Source organism: Myiozetetes cayanensis, unplaced genomic scaffold, assembly GCF_022539395.1.
Source record: "Myiozetetes cayanensis isolate MyiCay16 unplaced genomic scaffold, myiCay2020 scf42, whole genome shotgun sequence".
Lineage (NCBI taxonomy): Eukaryota > Metazoa > Chordata > Aves > Passeriformes > Tyrannidae > Myiozetetes > Myiozetetes cayanensis.
Window position 1 is genome coordinate 910,168 of NW_026087654.1, and position 20,052 is coordinate 930,219.

The window sequence follows — 20,052 nt, forward strand, 5'->3', positions numbered from 1 at the left end:
GGACATTGAACCAGTTTACTTTTCCAAAGAGAAAAGGTTTTGATACAGTCACTGAGTTAGGGTTTTTTTTATTATTTCTAAACTAATGAAGACCATCTATACATAGACCAACTAAATCAGGGGGTTCTGTTTAAGTTTCCAGGAAGTTCTGGTAGACATGTTCCTGCTGGAAACTACGGGCTGCTTCTGTCTGCACAGATCAACTTTACTTTTCCTGCTAGTACTCAGTCACAGTTATGTGAGATTTATAGATCCTACCAGCACTGACAATGTCATCTCCTACCTGCCAATCCGTCAGTGTCAGCAGCAGTCTGAGTCATTTTGCACCCCCTGCAAAATGCTGACCCACAGCATCAGCTGCCCAGTGGCACACAAGGACCTTCCTGTTACACAGGCCATCCAGATAGTGAGAAGTTCTCATTTTAGGAAATCTTAAGTACAAAAGTTCCCATTTTGCTGTTGGGGGCCGTGGTCAGGTTTGCTTCCCAATCAAAGAACTGTCCTGCAAGTGTAGGTAGAGAACTGATAGTGAAACTATTGATTAGGGGAATATCAGAGCTGGAATAAAGCTATTCAAAAGCTGCATCATTACACTGGAATATGAAATGTGTTTCAAGGTTTTACAGGCTTGTGAGGTTTAAGAGAAATGAGCATTAGCAGCTGAACTCATCTGTCATCATAGGATGTAAAAAAAAAAGAAATCTCTGTGGGTTGGTGTTGCATGAAGGGCTCTTTTGAAAATCAGGTATTACAGCTTTTAACTGCCACCCATCTGTGGTTCTGCACTGGCAGAGAGATGAACTAAGTAGCTGGGGAGCTTGTGCAGTGAATGATGCTAATTGCTAGCAAATCTGAAAGGAATTATATCATGCAGCCACTACAATAGTGGAGAACAGACTCAACTACCCAGGACATCCCTTGCAGTGCAAGTCTCCTACAGCTTCCCCTTTCAGTATAGAGCAATAGTCCATGAGTTAAAGATACTTTTCCACTGGAGCTATTTTGAACTGTGGTTTCTGCACTGTCTGTTCTTTTTCTTGCTATTGTTTTGAAACAACATCATCACTTAGACTGGAGAGAAGATAAAAAATCGGAGAATAGTCAAGTATTCCAGGTTTTTTCAATATTTTAAAGGAGGCATTTTTGACAGCTCCAGAAGTTGGTAATAACTCAAATGTTTGTCAGTGCTCAGTGAAGATCAGGGCTGTGCTTTCTCTGTGTGTGTATGAGGGAGAATCAGACAAAATCACACACATGCTGTCATGACAAACTCAGGCAGACTAACATGAGCTTTTCCAACCCCCTCATTTAAAAATTAACAGGAGTTGTCTTGGAAGCAAGCTGTTATCTTCTGTTATATCTGTATGCATACTTGCAATTGAGGAAGCAGTTCATAGTGATTAGGCAGAAATACTTTATATTCCAATTGTCGCTCAGAATTAGTTGCCCCAGTGTGGATTTTCACTGGTTAGTAGCCACCTTGTACATGGAATAGGAGTATGAGTATCACTCCTACTTCCTGAAGTAGGAGTGATAAGTTTCTAACATCCCTGAAGAAATACTGCAGGTCCCCTTCCATGCCCTAGTCTCATTCTGTGCCTTTGGTAGGTTGCTTTGCCAAGCACCAGTCACCCCTTCTTGCATTTCCCTGAGTGCCGAAGGCAGCATTCCCATTTCACAGGAGGACCACGGTCCTGGTTACCTTTGCAGGATCCAGCTGTGCTGAAGATGTTAAACAAAGATCACAGGGATGGGTTACCGTTTTCCCCTAGGCCATGCTGTGTGCCAGCAGACCCTGCTGAGCCTTGGCCACCACTGAGCAGGTGCTCTGGGACAGGCTCTTGGGTTGCCGCAGCAGGAAGGAAGGTGCCTCTGGGATGAGCATCCCTTTCTTTGTTCCTCCCAGCTGGGAGCAGGTGGGGTCAGCATGGACCTGCAGTCCTGAGGAGGAGCAATCTCAGATGGCAATATGCAGCTGCATCTGCCATGGAGTCCCCCAAGGAGAGGTCCCAGCTCTGCAGCATGACCAGAGAAAAAGGTTTTGGAAACCAACACCTTACACTGAGTCTTCTGGTTTAATATTGCTTGGGGGTATTGAGATACTTCTCCAGCATGACTGCTTTGAGGGCATTGTGTGGTGTTGGCCAGTTCATCTCTAAATCACCCCATCAAAGGATGTTTCTTCCTGATGTTCCTTATGATGTTTCTTAGGAACAGAACAAGAACTGAAATTTCTCTTACCGTTACACTCTTGTTCGTTCAATCCATTATGTGTCTGAGACAGGCTGTAATTTCCTTCTTCCAGGCTTGCAGGAAGCAGAGCTGACACAGGTTTTTGAAATATAAATAAGAAAGTTCAGCCACAATAGCAGTGACTAGTATAGCCCATGGAAGCTGAGATGCACAGGATTAAATTGCGTGATTATACTTCTTGGATGTAAAAGTCTCTTTATCGCGACAACCTGCCAATAGGCCACATAGTGTAGAACACATGCTAGTACATACAGCATTTAACTCTGCCTTTGTCACACACCTGCTGTCCCTTCAGAGTTTGAAATGGCTGGCAGCTTGGCCAAAGACGTTTGCTCACTGCTCAAGGGGTGTTTGTCTCCCCACTGCCTCCCCTTGGCTAATGGGATAATCTTTGCAGTATCCCTCACACACCATTAACATGACAAAGCATGATTTTTTGGGTAACTTTATCACTTAATGCTCGTTGTTTTGCAGTTAACACCACGGAGCCTCGGTCATTTAGCAGCTGTTAAGAAAATCGAGTTAAAAAAAGCAGTCCCCATGCCACACCTGAAGTTTTAGATGTATAACATCAGGGTTACTGCAGGGACAGCTTGCAGTTGTTGAATGCAAGAGGAGGTACTTTCCCTTCCTTCCTCTTTCTGTTTCCTTCCTTCCTGAAGTTGGCTGCAGTACTTACCTTGTGACTGAGCTGTGCCTAGCAAAAAATGATTCCAAGGGAGTTTGCAGGCTTTTTTTGTTTGCTGGCCAATCAAAGGACTAGCAGAACTGATTCAGGACAGGTGGCAGGGTGGTGAGCTAGGCAAGAGGAGTTGGACTTCCACTACTTGGCTCTGTTGTGCTGCTGGTCCATAGAACTGTGCTTCAGCTAGGTCAGAAACCAGGTCTGCATACAGAGAATTTAAATGGAAGAATAATAGAAGCGATAGGAGAATAATACCTGCACATGAAGTGTTTCTAGCACTGCTTGGGACTGCACAATCATCATGATTTTAGTTCAGTCTGGGCTTAAGAGACTTTTTTTATGAGTGAATTTGGTGACGAGTTGAATTAGACTTTTTGTTTAACATGAAATGGAGGACTTAATGTTTCTTAGGGTCCTTAGAGTGGTGTAAGAAATGGCAGGATCTTACTACAAATAGCCAAATTCTTTCAGATTTAAAGATCTTTGGCCATTTAACATATTACCAAAGGTAGCTAAGGTACTTGAGAATCAAAACTGTCATGTAGTTACAACCCTGTGCATCAGTATTTTTTAAACTTTTCCCTTTTTATGGGAGATGTCATTTTCTGATTTTCAATCAAATACATAAATAATTTTGCAGGTTCTAAATAATGATAATTTCTAGCAGTCTGGACATTGAACGAAATACATTTGCATTTATTTCCAAAGCTTTCTATGGAATCAGAAAAACATGCTGCCCTGAGCAGAGGTGCATCCGGTGCAGTTTTTGGGCACTGAGGATGGCCAGTGGTGAACAGTAAAGGAGAGTCCACAGCAGCATCCCACTGTCCCTTTCTCCTTCCAGACAGTGGAAAGGCTTGGAGAGAGAAAGGAAAAGCAGCTTGGCAAAGGTTTAAGAGTCTGGAAGCCCTGTTGGGAAGGATATATAAAATGAAAAAAAACAAAAACCTCTACTTTTCCAGCCATTTGTGTCCAAGTGCCTCCATGCAATAACATCTGGTATGTGTTCTTCCCTTTTTGCTCAGCTTTCTCCCAATGTTTTTGTTATGTGCTCCCTGTGTTATATACCATATGTCCTTATTTGGACAGATTGGTTTTTTTCCCCTTTCTTTTGGAGAAAGCAGGGAGGAAAGTTTGTTACCCCTTTACTCAGTAATAAGAAAAAAAGCAAGTTTGCTTTGGGGGAGTCAATCTCTAGTGTTTTATGTCATATCCAGGCCCATCTATCACATCTCTCAGCCACTTAGGGGTTTGGTGCAGGTAAACACATTTTTGAAGTGTCATCTTGAATTAATCTTGCCCAGTCGTGGCATGTGGTTCTTCCCTTTGTGCTGATGTTTGGGTATTCTTTGCACTGTGTTTCAGACGTCATCTGCTTTTTACCCCCTGGAAGAAGCCCTGTTGCCATTAGTACATTCACAGAGCTCTGGCTTGTTATTTATGGAAAAGACTGTAACCTTTTCTTCCAAAAGCAGTTACCATGCTCAAGTACTTTTTCCCCTTGCTGCTCAGATAAATCTCTCTCTGATGCTGGGGAACAGCAGTAAAGTGTTTCCCTGGTATTTTGTTCTCAGTTGTAGCCAGCCAAACTTCTTCATCCATTTTATTAGCATCTGGACAAAAGGACTGCATCAGTAACAGGGGTTTTTATAACCCTTTTCTTCTCAAACATATTTCCTCTGCTTCTTCTGCATTAGAGATTTTATAGGCAATTTTTTCCATGTATTTTCTTTTATGTTTTGTTAGTGCAGTTATGGCCCATTCTGGAGTGTTACAAGTCTCGAGATGATATGGAAGGAATTTGAGATTTACTTATAAAATGACCCAATGAGAAGTATGGGTTGATTAATTTGAGAGTAATTTTAAGAATCAGTAGTGTTTTTAAAAGAGAGGGTCTTAGTGATAAAATAAGTTTAATTGGTACTGTTGTGCAAGGAGTTGCCATTTGAAGTACTAACTTCATAAGATCATGCTCTTCCTCTTAGACTATAAGCAGCAAAGTGATGCTGTGGCAAGGCTGCAGTAGGAGGGAACAATAAACTCTGTAATGGTAAAGTGCATTCTTGGGCAGACAAAGAAAAATAAAGGACTCTGGATATGTCTCTCTCCCTCTCATAAATCAAATGTGATGAATTGTGTTCTGGTTGTTCTGATACTGGAAACAAATTCAGAATAGCACTGCTTGCACTGGCAGTTCACTGCAGCTTCAAGCTGAGCAGAATGTGTTTTGGTAAAGGTCCCATATCAGTGCCTTTAATGACTTTGGACATATTTTCTATCAGGTCGTTGAAGCTCTAGAAGATGGGTCACATTTCTGGTTGCTTCTGAAGCAAAATCCTTCTAGACACCTCTGAATGCTTTTTTTTTAGTAGAAATGAGCCCCAGACTGGAATAAGGTTCATGTTAACACATGCATTTTAGGTGTTTGTCTACATCTGAGAGCATAACTGTCACCAGGGATTTTATGTTTTGGTTTAATTCTATCTTCAGAAACTGAGGAGTTCTGAAATAAGGTATATTTCACAGTAGTGAGTGTGTGAAATGAGTAGTGAAATCAAATCCAAGTTTTGCTAAAACAAGGTTTTAGACAGAGTCCCACTTTTCTGCTAGTTAATGATGAAATAACAACAGATAAATTTTGCACAGTATTTCATTAAATGAAAAAATCAATAGTTAGTCATTTCACCTCTAAGCTGGGCATCTACATCTACCATCAAGAACAGAAGACCTGTGCAAAGCAGGACCTGCTTCTTATGCTAAATACTCGACTTTTTAGCTACACAAATAGGTCACACCTCAGTCAGCAGCTCGGTAGCAGCTTTTTCTTACCCCTTGATTCCTGTCACTGTCATAAGATTAAGAAAACCACTAGCAACTGCACAGCTCTGTGCAGAGTTCAGTTGCTTGCAGAGAAGGACTGAGGATGCTGGATTAGTTCATGGAGGGCTGATAATAAATGAGGCAAGACAGACTGACGCCAAACTGAATGGGTTATTGCTGTGACCCGTGTCTTTAATCCGCAAGAATAGGAGTTTGCTGGCTTTAGTTACACTTTCAGTAGATGAATTACACACTTGGTGGCAGTTCTCATCTCCTTGTGCCCAAATGGGTGTAATAGCAAAGGTCCAGAGAAGGAAAAAAGTGCCATCTTAGGCAAACCTTATATATCTTCAGTGCTGAGAAGCTTTTGTTTTGTAGTCACAGAATCACAGAATCAACTAGGTTGGAAAAGATCTCAACTGGTGCCCATGCCTGTATGCTTACCTTTGCATGGCAGAGGAATGTTTTTTCACTCACTGTTGAGTGCTTTGCTCCCTCACAAGCCTCTTGCAAACAGTATCAAATTCTTAGAAACCCATCTTCTGACCTCTTTCTTTTGGAATATTTATTAGTGTACAGCAGCTGCAGAGTTATTCCAAGAGTTAGGAGTAGCTGTAGCAGTAAATAATTACTACTAGTGTGCAGTCTTACTGTTTTTAAAGCACCAGAGTAACTAGCTGCTTTCATTCTTGTTTGATTGCAATAATATTCAAGTATAAACATCACTTAGTGAACTTTTCAAGAAGTAAGGGCTGTGCTGCTGTTATGTAGGGCAGTTCCATATCCGTGGTAATATTCTTCCTGCACTAACATAATTAAATTTAAAGTAAGAAGGGATTTGGTTTATTTCATCTCTCAAACGAATGTGTGTCAGGAAATATAAGTGAGTGGAAAAAGTCTGTCTGGACAGGCAGCTTGCTGTGGTGTATTGCATTTCACTGACATGGGAGGAATGTGGCAGTGAGGTCTACAGTTCCCCGCTGTAGGCACCAGCACTCAGGCTGAAAAGCAGCTTGGGATGTGCCTTTTGCTTCATTAAGCAAAAGGCTTTATGCCTGTGGCATGAAGTGCTGTAAAACATGGTGGAAGTATTACAGTGTGTGTTCTTAGACAGGATTGCCAGTCTCAAGCATCTAAAATCAAAAGTCAGATATTCCAACATAAAATCTGTCTCGAAATTAGAGATTTGTTTCCTTTTTGCTTCTTAAGCTTCATTTATTTTTAAGTGAAAGCTGAGATCTTCACCGAAAGGTGAGATCTTCACCTGACTTCAGGGCTTTAACAAAAACAGCAGATTACAAAAAACTTGCAAAAAGGTCATAGAAATTGTTAACAGGAAGTCAGGCATCTTCTGCAGAAGCTGCGTGATTGTATAAGCTTTGTCATTGTAAATAGGATCTAAAAACCAGAGGTGCAAAATGCAGGCTAAGCTCCTGGCACTTGCAGTATAGTTGAGGTTTGCTTACCTTTAACAAATAACAGTACCTCTCCTGGCTCACATTATGGAGAAGCCAGCCAAAAAAAAAAAAAAAAAAACCAAAACCAAAAAACAAACCAGCAGAGTCTAGCAAGCCCTTGTTGTGTGGGGGAGCCACGGTGAGGCAGTTTGCAGACCTTGCAGTTACCTACAGCTGATTTGTGTCTGCTATGACTTCTGCAGCCTCCCAGAGTTTCTTCCTGTGCGTGTTGGGGTCAGTCAGTTGTAGGACTCGGGTTTACAGGAGCCAGCAGGTGATGCTGAGGGATGCATTCATTTCCTTGTGTTGTCTACATCTTCCAAAGAAACATGAGCGCTGACACCTTCCCTGAGATGGAAGTTGTAAGGATAGGGATGCCCAGGTTGTTCTCCCCACTCTGCTGAAGTGGAAGGCTGTAGCTTTAGAGTTTTGAACCTCTGCACTATTAGCAAGCCAGGAAGGTGGAGTGTTCCTGTTTCTAGGCTCTTTCACAGTGCTGGAAAAGCAATGCCAGAGCATTTTTAGGATCTTTATTCATTGTTCCTACCAACCTGCACTACAGTTCCTAAGAAGACAAACTACAAAGCCCACAGTCTGCAAAGACTGAGATCCAAGAATCTGAATAATTGTATAGGAGTTTAATCTAAAACTAAAGTTTGCTGATTTGGAAAGGGGGTGCTCCTGTACCCTGGTCTGACATTTGCAAATCTGCTTTTGTCCCATCTTCATGTCTTGGACTCAGTTGAGATCTTTTTCAGCTATGCAACCCTGGAGGAAACAACAGTTCTTGAAATAACATATCAGCACCACAAACACTTCTCATTTGACATTTTGACATTTGGTGTTGGCAGCATTGCCTGAGTCTTGAGTGTGCATCTGGCTGTCACCATTCAGCCAGACCTTTTTTCCTGCCCAGCCAGTTCAGATGGAAATCACCTTGGCTCTCAAGAGTGCTCCAAGTGGCTGTTTAACATGGCTAAGCCTCAGGGACTCTGTCCTGCAAATATAAACTTGCTCTTAGGTCAACATTTAAAGCATAATTTTCATTATTTTTAAGAATCCTATTAGTTATAGAGGAATGATAAATAATCCAGTGGTCTGGAACCACATTGTTCTGGCTCAGGGAGCTGTTTCCACTACACGTGATGCTTTTTGTGCTGGAGGTGTATGAGATGCACTGTTATACTCTAGGATCTAGCAGTTCACCTAAAGGTTCAATGCAGTTGAGCCCAGTGAAGTCTGTAGGATGTATCATTCAGTTCTTAAATACTTACTCCACCTTTCAGTGGAAACATAGTCAGAAGTGAGTAGAAATGTTTACTACTGTCATATTGAAAGGCGAAAAAAGATACAGATGTAAAGATGTTGTATGCATTAATTATTTAACCTGCAATCAGGAAAGTGTAAAAATAATCCAGGGCGAAAAATGGGAAGAATTGTAAAGGAAAGCACTGGTTCTTTCGTTCGAATAATGCAGACCCCATTCAAGCTTTCTCTGTAGAACATGATGTCTAATCCCAGCACAACTAAACACATGTAGGGGTTTTTTTCTCTGAAACAGATTTACAAATCATGCAGCTCTTGTGAGGTGGGTGACTAATTGTGCTCACTAAGCATCTAGTGAATAAACTGTGAGGAGTTATTATTTTCCTAGCTCACTGTACTGTTTTTTACCTTTCAGAGTCTTTAGCATCAATCAGGCTCTGCTTCTATTGTCTGAAAAATAAAATATGTAAAGGAAAAACTGCACCAGATTTAAATACATTGTATTGCTACCGTATAAATACCATAACTGTAATTAAACCACTTGAAAATAAGAACCATCGACTTTTTCTCTCAGGGATTCAGCCACCTATGGGGGTTTTGAGTCTTTGAAAATCTCCCTAGAGTTCCAGTGTGCTTTGCTTCTACTGATTGTTCTTGAAAGAAAATTAGCTTTTAGTCCTTTAGAATCTGTTGGCTTTATCTGCTACTAAATATACACATAGTAAGTGCTGTGGGATCAAAACAAAAGCAAGTTGCTCTTCCTGCACTTGTAATCTTGATGGGATTTGCAGTTTGGCAGAAGTCAATAATATGACTCAGTGTGTTTGGGGTCATAGTGGATTGAGGGACATCCCTTCGGCCTGGTTCAAGAACCTGCAAGGTATCTTCAAATCAGAGGAAAGAGTGAATATGAAAGAGACTGGAAAAGGATGAGAGAGGGCACTTGAGAAGGCAGGTAGCCTGATCCAAAGTCCTGAGGCAGAACTAACGATGCCTGTGTTGCTCCTTCCAGATGTCAGCCTAGTGCCTGCCTAAAAGTGTCTGCTAACAGAGCTTCTGTCACCTGATGAGGGCTTAGGCAGATTTTTTTCCTTTTAGGAATGTTCTTATGATGATTGACTTGCTCCACCAGGTGTCTGTGACTTTGTCTTTAACTTGCTGCCTTTGTGGAGAGAGAAGATGATGCCAAATTGAGGAAGTGAAAAGGGATGGGGAGGGAAACGCTCAGATGGTGGGAGGAAGGTCATGAAGGATCTGGATGAAAAGCCCCTGGGAGGATTAAGAGGAGAAGAAAGTGTTACCTGTACAAGCTCCTTGTCATCATGCTGCTCACTATGATAGCTTGAACTTTGTGATATTTTTTAGAAATGTTTTTGGCAGATATCAAATAAAAGCAAAGTTTCAACTCTAATCACAACCTCAGTGGTGGGGAAACTTCTGGGTTCCACCTGCAGAACTAAAAATTTGTAGTACACTAACAGAAAGACATTACCTTTTCCTGTCTTTTCTACCCTCACAGATGAACAGGAGCCAGCGGTCAGCAGTGATTCAGATATTTCACTGATTATGGCAATGGAGGTTGGACTGTCTGATGTGGAGCTTTCCACTGATCAAGACTGCGAAGAGGTGAAATCTTGAAAAACAAACAGAGATCCAACACCAAACTACAGGGGAGGGCCACAGGGAGGGACCGAGTCAGCTTTCTAGGATTTGGACCAGTCATGCACATGCCTCCAGAGCACTGTCACTCCTGCACACTCCATTCTGAGATGGTCACGAAAAGCAATAGCAACAGTTGTGTCTGCCTGGATGCGGTTTCATCATCTACATACCCTTGTTTGGTTCCCACGGGAGATGAACGCTTCCAGTTTACCCACGTGCTTGAGAGAGGTCATGGAACTCTTCAGTGGCTCGTAAATACGCAACTGAAATAACAGCTTGAGTGTTTTCTACACTTGTTCAATTGAGGTTTTGTTGTTGTTTTTTTTTTTTTTTTGAAAGATATATGTTTTGTTTGTTTGTTTGTTTATAGTTTGTTATGGATAGGCACTCTGTTTGTGTTGACTGACCCCAGGTTTTTCAAGAGTTCAGTCGAGAAATCTGAATTCCCATTTGCAGGTCACTTCATAATCTGACCAGGATATATCATTGCCTTGTTGTTTCTGCATGAAGTATACATGGCTTCAGAAGGATGGTGCACCTGCACCCTGCATTAATGTGAAGCCTGCTTTCATGAAGTAGAAGGCTTGGAAATGTTCTGAAGGTCTTTATTTGTAAGAGAGCTCTGAATTAACAGAGATTGCTGAGATTTGGGTTAAAACTGCATTATGTTGTCTTTTACATAGAGCTCTGTTCTAGAGAAGTATCGTACATCTTGAAGGAGAGAAAGAAAAGCTCAGAGCGTCACTCCATCCGTTTAGTCCTGTGCTATATTTTATGCTATTAGCAGCTGTCAGTACATTAGTGGCCTTCCTTCAAGTCAATTCAGTAGCTGGAAAAAAAAAGATCTAGTCTAACATCGTGTCTTTTCTTAGTTTCACAGACTAAAGTCAAATCATTGAGCTAAAGGAGTGTCTGAGGGGTGTCCCAGAGGCTGCTCATTAACAGCTCTGCATTACGCAGGTGACAATATTCTTACAAAGGGTCTGGAGATGCTGCTGTCAGTGTCAGAAATTGCTAATGAAGCAAGAGGCAGCTGGCTGAAATGTTTAACTCCTGGTTTGTTTTGGGTCCTTTCCCTTAGTGCATTTCACAGCAGTTTTTGTCTGCTTGTTTTGCAGCACAAGAGTTCAGGTGATTTGTTGCCCTCCAGAGTCAACACTGTCAGAAGCATAATGGAATACTTGCAATTTGTATATAGATAGATATACCAAAATATATTGGGGAGGGATTTTCGAGAGGGAATTGGAAGATAAAAAGAACTAACATAAATCAAAACACCTAAATAATAACGCCCTGACATAACCATTTAGTTCATCTTGAGCTCTGCTTTCCAGGTAAAAGCTTATTGTTATTTTTTCAGTGCATGATTCAGTTTTTCAGTCAAAATACTCAGCTGTGAAGAAGCACTTTTGGCTTTCTGTTACACAAGAGTACATGGTTTCTGCTGAGAGTCAGATGATTTGAACATTACTGCTTCCTGAGTAAGTCCACAGAATCAACAATTCATCTTACATCAAAATTCCATGGAGGTCAAACATTTTGACTTTATGGTGTCATGGCAGAATCTCAAAATGCAACTCTTGGAACTCTTGCTATATTTAATCTCGTGGATTTACTTGTTAGATGGGGAAACCAACTTCCAGTGAAAATTTGTGTTTGTCAGATCTTATTCAGGAACAAATGTGTTTAGAATTATCACTAAAATTTTGGCTGACTTGCTTCTTTAGTACAGGAAGAAGGAGAAATTATTCTCCATCCTTTTTTGTCCATTTAGAACTCAGTTCATTTTATAGCTTAATTTTGTTTTATGTTCCTAGTCCCTAAACTGGAGGGTAATCTTGAGGCAAAGGCTTTAAACTGAAAGAGGGCAGGATTATTTTAGCTATTAGGAATAAATTCTTACAGTGAGGGTGGTGAGGCACTGGAACAGGTTGCTGAGAGAAGCTATGGATGCCCCATGCTTGGAAGTGTGTAAGATTGGATGGAGTTTTGAGCAACCTAGTCTGGCAGGGGAATTGGAACAAGATGGTTTTTAAAGTCTCTTCCAAGCCAAACTATTCTGTGATTCTATGAAAAAGATGCAGAAATGTGCTGTTACATCTTTAGAAGCCATGTGACTGAAAATCTCTTTTCAACTGAAGACATACAGGCAGCTGGAAACCTTCTTGGTTAAAAAAGAAAGTTAGAGATCATTCCAGAAGGTGCAGCTAGGTCAGTCTTGACAATATTTGTGGTTCTGTAATCTTATTTTCTTTATTCTTTAATGTCTTTTCTATTCCTTGCTGCGGTAGAAAAGACCTGACGCATCAATGCTGAAATTGACCCCTACACAAGAGAGTTTGCACGAGGTACTGCATCAGCTCCACTTAAAGCTCTGCAAATAATGCTGAAATGGGATTTAAGTGGTGCTTACACCAAATACTGACACAGGAACAAAATTCATCTCAAATGACTGCAGGGGAAGGAGTGAAGCTGCTTATACACAGGCAGGGCTCCCTATAGAAAGTACAAGCATTGGTACAATTTCTTCTCCAGTGCTGGAGCCTGGGTGCTACATGTCACAGGAACATCACGAACACGATGTCCGAGTTGTCAGTAATCCTTTCACATACACCCACTGTAGCTCAGCACACAGACTAAAAGCTCCTGGCCAAACTGTTCGGGTTTCACAGGAAGTTGTTGCAAAGTCTTCATTTTTATTTCATAAACAGAGTTAAGTTAATCTCAATGGATAGACTGACCAATTCGCTGTTGCCATAGCGGAGCCACCCACAGCACAGCAGAGGAAAAAAGAGCTCTGTGGAAAAGCAAGGCAGGAGGTGAAACTCCCAGCTGATAGCAGGCTGTGTCCTTTGTCCAGCAAAATCATTAAAGGGAGCTGTGCTCAGAGGCATCACAGAGATGGCATCACTGAGACCCTGCTCATATTTCTGGGAGTTAATGAAGGATTTTCTAGAGGGTTCAAGTATCCCATCCTAGATCTGGTCTCTCAGCATCCATGGGTGACCACTACTGGTAGAGGCAGGGTATCAGGCTGGGTGAGATGTTTTGACATATCACCATGTGCTGTGGTCTTTCAGAAGAGACGTCCCAACAAATCTGGGTCAGGAGTCTTTCTGCTTTTGTTTTCCAAGTTCTACCTGCAGTTTCGCTCAGGGAAGATGTCTTTCCGTCCCTGTCCTCAAGTGTCCTGCAGCTCTGAGCATTGTTGAGTCATAATGAGTGCAAAGCCAGGTTACACATCACCGAAGCCTGAACTTAGGAAAGCACTTAAATAAATGTTCTATTCCGTCCTTCTTTAAAAAAGCACTTACAACTAATTCTGAACTTGTACCAAAATCACATTGTTTTCAGTAGGTCTTCTATGAGCGTAATTAAGCCCCTGTGTCAAATGGAAACATTCTCCTAAACAGGACCTGGCTGACAATATTCTTTGTACCTATGAACTGTGAACTGCCTTGGGAATTCAAGGTGCTTTATAAATATTAAAACCTCCCCTGATGTATGTTTGTAACATGTGTGAAGGCCTTAATTCTGCATAGCTGCATGCCCATGCACATTTTTGCTTACATGAGTGTCTCCACTGAGATTCCTCACAAGGTAAAATTAAACCTCCAGATTTGCAGCTTTGAACATGGTTAGTCCCATCCTGAGCATTGTGTGAGTCCTCGGTACTGCTACCTGCTAAGCTTGGGCTTTAAATATATGGGATTCAGATGCCTGGGACACAGCACTGGCTGGTCAGAAGGGAAAGCAGCCTTTAGCAGGCTGCCAGGAAAAAACAAAATCCTCTGGTGCCCTCTGACAACAAGTGGATGTAATTCTGCAGGGCTGACGCCATGACTGGGCAGGGGGGTCACCTACTGCACAGGGCCAGTGGGCAGGGGACCGTGTGGCTCTCAGGGAAAGGCACTCTTGTCATTAAACTGATCCTGTGTCTCTCCCAGAAATTCCTATCCTGTCATCTGAGGCTCTTTTCTCTTCTTTTCCATGAGCAAGTGGTAGGTGGGAGAAGACTTTGCCTTAGTGAGGCTCATCATCCCTCGGGCTGTGTTGCAGGATGAAACTCGGTCAGATAGAGACTGGCTTAAAGTATTCTTGGATTTTCTTGGGTTGCACTAAGCTGCCTTCCCAAAGGTCTATTCAATAGGTAGGATTCATAAAACGTTATGTGGGCAGAATTTTGCAATCACAAATGACCTAATGTGTGCATGCAAATGTGCAAGGCACTGGGTCTACATCCCCTCCCCACAGCTGACTAGTTCTGGTGGGGATACAGATCTGGCACTTGCTGAGTTTTTGGGGTTGTTTTATTTTCTGACTGCTTTAGAGCCTGAAAACTGAGATCAGGACAATCATAGGACTGCAGTTCATTCTTTAAGCACTCTGTAGAATTGCCATGTATGCATATAAAAGTGCACTGATATGGGTATGGAAGCTGTTGTGTAGTGAAAACAGAAGCAGCTGTCATTTTTAGACCTTTTATTTGAGGGAGATTGTAGCACTTAAGAAAAGGGGTTTATAGAGGCAATTTGGAAAAATAAATTATTGAACTCACATGTGATAAGTGGTCCCTTGGATCTCACTAATGACCTCTGGATCAAATCCCGAGGAAGTCATTGCAAGAAGAGCATTGCTGTTTGGGTGCATCCATTTCATGTGACTAAAACGGCAGAGAAATCCAGCCAGTTCCTTCCCAACCCTTCTCACAAGTGTTTGCCCCTGCATGAGCCTTTGTTGCAAGGGAAGGAGAACGTGGGATCAAACTGGCACGGTACTGCTTCCTCTCTTTGTGTTTTGTGCTGCTGGAATCTCTTGCAGCAGATCAGAGGAGGGAAAGGAGCCGGCCCAAGTTCAGCTCCAGGGCTTAAAAAAAGGCAGGCCGTGGGCTTTCAGCACGTTCAAGGCAGCCAAGCTTCTTCATGGCCAGTGCTGACCGGGAGCACAGCTTTGTTGAGGAACACTGAGCCCATATGGACTCATTTATTTTATAGATGCAAAATGTGAGAGTGTGTGTGCGTGACAACAATGAATCAGCTTGGTTTAGCACAAGCAGCAAAACACATTGTCACGAAATATCTTAGGGGTGAGGGAAAATGAGGTTGGAGGTGTTGTTTTCACAGACTTTTTAAATAGGGACAATTGATCCAAAACAAGCACTTCTTTTAATTTCCCAAGCTGTTACCTGAACTAATTGATAGTTTCGCAGAAAGAGGAATGCCAGATGGACTTTTTAGTTGGGATTTGTTTGTGTAGCAGATGGCAGCTGCAGGCTGGGGCAGTGAGGGAGGGCGAGGGCAAAGGCTGCCCCTCTGCCGCTCCGCTCCCCCCGCTGGGCTGGACACCCGCTTGGTCCCTTTATCTTTCCATTTCTTCTTCAAGGAAAAAAACCTTCTGAGCAGGAGCTCTATTTCAAAGGGAGAAATAGAGAAGAAAGATGAATGAAAGATGCTGTGGATTTTGAATGAAAAGCCAACGGCTTAATTTTCCATCTGAAATTAATCTTGTCTCTCTCAAGTATTTTAATTGTGAATTGGTGGAAGATATTTCTTTCTGTAGGGAATGGAAAAGAAGTAAGGACAGGGAAAAAAAAGGAGGAACAGCATTTTCAGCGTTTTCCCTTTCCTGTTTATTTCTTGATTCTTTGGTCCTGTGTAGCATTAAAAACAATAGCCAGATCAAGATGCTTGTTTGCTCTGAATGTATACAGTTATTTCAGATGTCAAATATCTAAATGTTTTTTATGTGTACGTAATGCCATCCTCACTTCTTGTTTCATGTTAGGAACCTGAAATGACTGTACCATTTTATAATTAGAAATATAAAGAGGGGATAGTGGGTGGGAGGGTCGGTTATTTTTATACCAAGATGTTCCTTGTATTTAGTGAACATTTAAAACGGTTTTGTACTTGTCAAAATATACATTCCATCCATTTCCAGAAGAGGATTATTTCTATTTAGAGTAGTTTATAAGCAAACCAAAAAAATGTGGCATCCCACTTGTATGCGGTTAAGAACAGAGCAGCGGTATCCTGGTTTTCAGTGATGGCTACAAAGCTTTTTCCAGCCGTGTCTCTTCTCACACGCGGCAGAGCTGTACCAGCAAATGCCAATGTTATAAAGGGAAGAAAAATCCCAAATGAAATAAACACCATATGGATCAGTGCACAGCTTACTGAAGTAATTTCCAGTTTGGAGACAATGGTCCGTCCCAGTGAAATTCTCCAAAGTAATCAGTCCTGCTCTGGGCAGCAGGAGCGGATTTACTGGGAGGCTTCATCCCCCTTCCTCTGCCTAGCAGGGCCACCAGCCCCAGCAAGCCAGGAGGCCACAGGGTTGTCACGATACAGGGTTGTCACAATACAATGCTGTCACACTCCACTGCAGCTCCCTGAGGATGGGAGTGGTGTTTGACTGAAGCTGTGCTGGTGAGGCAGTCGCTTTCTGCAGGCTGACCTCACTGGGTTTCTTTGGACTGTGGAAACGACCCTTCGTCTCCACATTAAAAAACAAACAAAAAAAAATTCCTTTGTCCAGACAGCTGCACTTTGGTTTGGGAAACACCTACCAAAAGGCCATGGCAAAGCCACACAGTGGCGTTTGCACGGGCCATTCTTTTTCTTGTAGTTGGCTTTTTTTTTTCTGCCCCTCTCCCTCTGCTACCTGTGACTTGCTGCCAAAACTGTGCAGTAGCAGTTTGTGAAGCATTTTTTTGCCTTTTTTTTTCCCTAGCATTACTTTCTGTACAGTCTTGCAAATATACTTTTAACTCTTCGTTGATATTTTATAATGTGTACATCTTCCTCTCCAATGCACTTTATCTCTTGAAAAATGTGGGAGTCAGAGAACTACCATCTTAAAGGGATTTGCCTGACATCATGAGACACACACTTTATTTTTTTTGTTTCCTTCTTGCTTTGTTAGATACTGTAAATGCTAAAGAGCATGGACAGTGACTCAGCTGGGGGAAGTACCGAAATGTTGAGGCTAATACTTGGAAACATTATTCAGTAGTACAACATGGCTATTTTTGTTATATAGAGGACTATAAGGTAAATATGTGAGACTGTGTTATTATGTACTAGTAAAATATTGCAACTCTCAAAGTTAAGATGGTGAATTCCAAGGAATTTTATTGCAAGTTTTTTAATAAAATGATTCTGATTACTGTGTCGTATGTATTTTCTAACAGATTGTGTAAGACTGGAATTTCCCAATGTGTGAAACTTGTGGATTGCTTCTTCTTTAATTCCCCCACTGCAGACTTTGGCATCCACAGGAGGCAGAAGGTACAGTGGGAAGGGACCCGAGTGACAGGCTGGCCTTCGTGCCACCACTCCAGCTCTGGTTCCCTCTGTCCTTCAGCTGCTTCTGATCAGAAAGCAGCAGCTGTGTGAGAGGTAAATGCCTCTGCTACCCTAAGGGAGAGCTGCAGCCTCAGCCCAGACACTGGGCATGATGTGTTAAAACAGCTTTGAAAGATGACTGCTCTGCCATGCCTCAGTGGGAATTGCACCATTGTGAGGGGTCATCCAGCTGCTCTTCCCTTGCTTGATCAGCTGTCACTATACATCCCGAGGGGGAGAGCCCTGGAGGTTGTTGTGTCATCCAGCATAGGTATGCTGCTTGCACGAGGTATAAGGCACAGTAAAAATCCTGCCTAAAAGTAATTGAAGAGACTTATAGAAAAAGTTTTCTAGTAGATGAAAAATGAAGACAGAAAAATCTCCGAAGGAGCCAAGTCCTGGCTCAGGCTACAGCCTGGCTACAGGTCTCAGCCTGCCCCCATCCTGGCCCACATTTTATGCTTTCTGGCTGTTGCCACCAGCACAGATACCTCTCTTTTCCAGCCACAGTGGTGCCGGAAAACAAGCATGTCGAGGTGACAACATGCCAAATCGGCTGGGGACCTAAGTTGGATTTCAGCCAGGCAGCAGCCATGGGCCCGTTCACACCCAGCTCCCGGCCCCTGCTGCCTCCTTGTTCCTATGCACCCACCCCCCGCGACCTCTGCCCCGTTCGTCTTTGCTGCTGCTGTCCACAACAGAGGGGCAGCAGCTGGCTCAGAGCAGGAAAACCGCGTGCGATTTAATGCGGCTTCATCAGCAATGCTGGGAATTATTATTCTCCTCCCAACTCTTGTCAGCCAGTCAGCAGCACGGCCTGGAGCTCACATTCCACCAGCCCTGCCCCGACGGCAGAAGCCCTCCGCACCAAAACAAACCCCCTGTCTGCCTTTGGAAGGAGGTTTTTAGGTGCTGCTAGCCAAGGAATCCGGTCTCGCTCTTCCCCACGCATCTCCCTCCCTGCCAGCTTGCTTTGTTCCCCGCCTTCACGTAATAACCGGCGAGGGGAAGGGAGCAGGGCCGGTTTTCCTTGGCAGGCAGCTGTGCGCAGTTGCTATGTGATCTGCACACACAACACAGCTGCCGCTGCTGCCTCGGAGCTGGCAGGAGGCGAAGGCAGCGCGCTCGGGTAGCGCCGCACAAGTAGCGCCGTGCGGAGCCGCTGGGAACGCCGCCGGGGCTATAAATAACGAGGGGCGTAAGGCAATTAATTCCAGGATGGCGAGCACATACTTGGGGCTTGTGTTACATCGTTCCCTGCTCTAATGTGGAATTAATTTCTGGTCAAAATATTGAAATAAAGCTGTGCTGCTCGAAGTCCCGCTGTGGGTTTGGTGTTTTGTTTATTTTGTTTTGTGTGTTTGTTTGTTTTTCTCCAGAAAGATTAAAGCAAATTTTACTCTCTCCTCTGATTCAAGGAGGTGACACTCAGACCTAACACAGTCGATGGAGAGCACTGGGGATTCAAAGTGAATTTATGTGGGTTTGCACTGCACAGTGATATGTTCAAGACAGTGTCCCTGCTGTCCCACGATACTCAACCCACACTAAGAAAGAACATGCATCCTGAGGGTGTCAGAAGGGGAGATGCAGTCACCTATGCTTGGCCTGGGGAAGCCACTCTGGAAGAATCACGCAGAGAAGCCAGTTTTCTAACACGGGGAGATCGGGTTTGGGGGCATCGCTGAAGGAATAAAAGGACTTAATAACCCCAAAGAAATCTAACAGGTTGGTGATTTATCAGAAATCAGCTGTAAGAAATCAGTGCTCAATAGGTGAGGGTGTAATTTCGCAAAACACTCATTTCTCCTCTTTGATCCCATGCAAAGAAGCTGCTGACAAGTCCTGGCAGCAGTGGAAGCAGGCAAAGTGTCACCACCCTCATGTATCTTAGCCACTCTCTGCTGTAGGCTGCCACATTGCCCCTGTGGACATAGAATCATAGACTCAACCGGGTTGGAAAAGACCTCTGAGATCATTAAGTCCAACCCTTGATCCAACAACGCCATGGTTACTAGACCATGGCACTGAGTGCCACATCCAATCTCATCTCAAAAACCTCCAGGGACAGTGAATCCACCACCTCCCTGAGCAGCTCATTCCAATATCTGATTACTCTCTCTGTAAAAAATTTCTTCCTAATATCCAACCTAAACCTCTCCCAGCAGAGCTTAAGACCATGCCCTTTTTCCTACTTGCCTAGGAGAAGAGACTGACACCCACCTGGCTACAACCTCCTCTCAGGTAGTTGTAAAGAATGATGAGGTCTCCCCTGAGCCTCCTCTTCTCCAGGCTAAACAACCCCAGCTCCCTCAGCCTCTCCTCACAGGACCTGTGCTCGAGTCCCTTCACCAGCCTGGTTGCTCCTCTCTGGACCTGCTCCAGCACCTCAGTGTCCTTCCTGAACTGAGGGGCCCAGAGCTGGACACAGCACTCAAGGTCTCAGCAGCTTGGCTTTACAGAGCATCCTCTCACCTGAAAGCAAATGCAAGCTCGCACAGGGAGGCTGGCAGCTACTCTGGTGGCTGAAACCCAGGCAGATGTCCCTCCTCCTCCTGCTCCA

General features: G+C 43.2%; 1 protein-coding gene across 1 annotated transcript in view; it reads left to right on the forward strand.

Moving 5' to 3' along the window:
* The window catches only part of RNF150 (ring finger protein 150), a 114,000-nt gene extending 96,690 nt beyond the window's left edge, over positions 1 to 17,310 (forward strand). The window contains exon 7 of the mRNA XM_050330624.1: positions 10,001 to 17,310. Within this exon, the coding sequence (XP_050186581.1) occupies positions 10,001 to 10,119 (119 nt within the window). The 3' untranslated portion in view covers positions 10,120 to 17,310. The remainder of the gene's footprint in view (positions 1 to 10,000) is intronic.
* Positions 17,311 to 20,052: the final 2,742 nt, after the last annotated feature.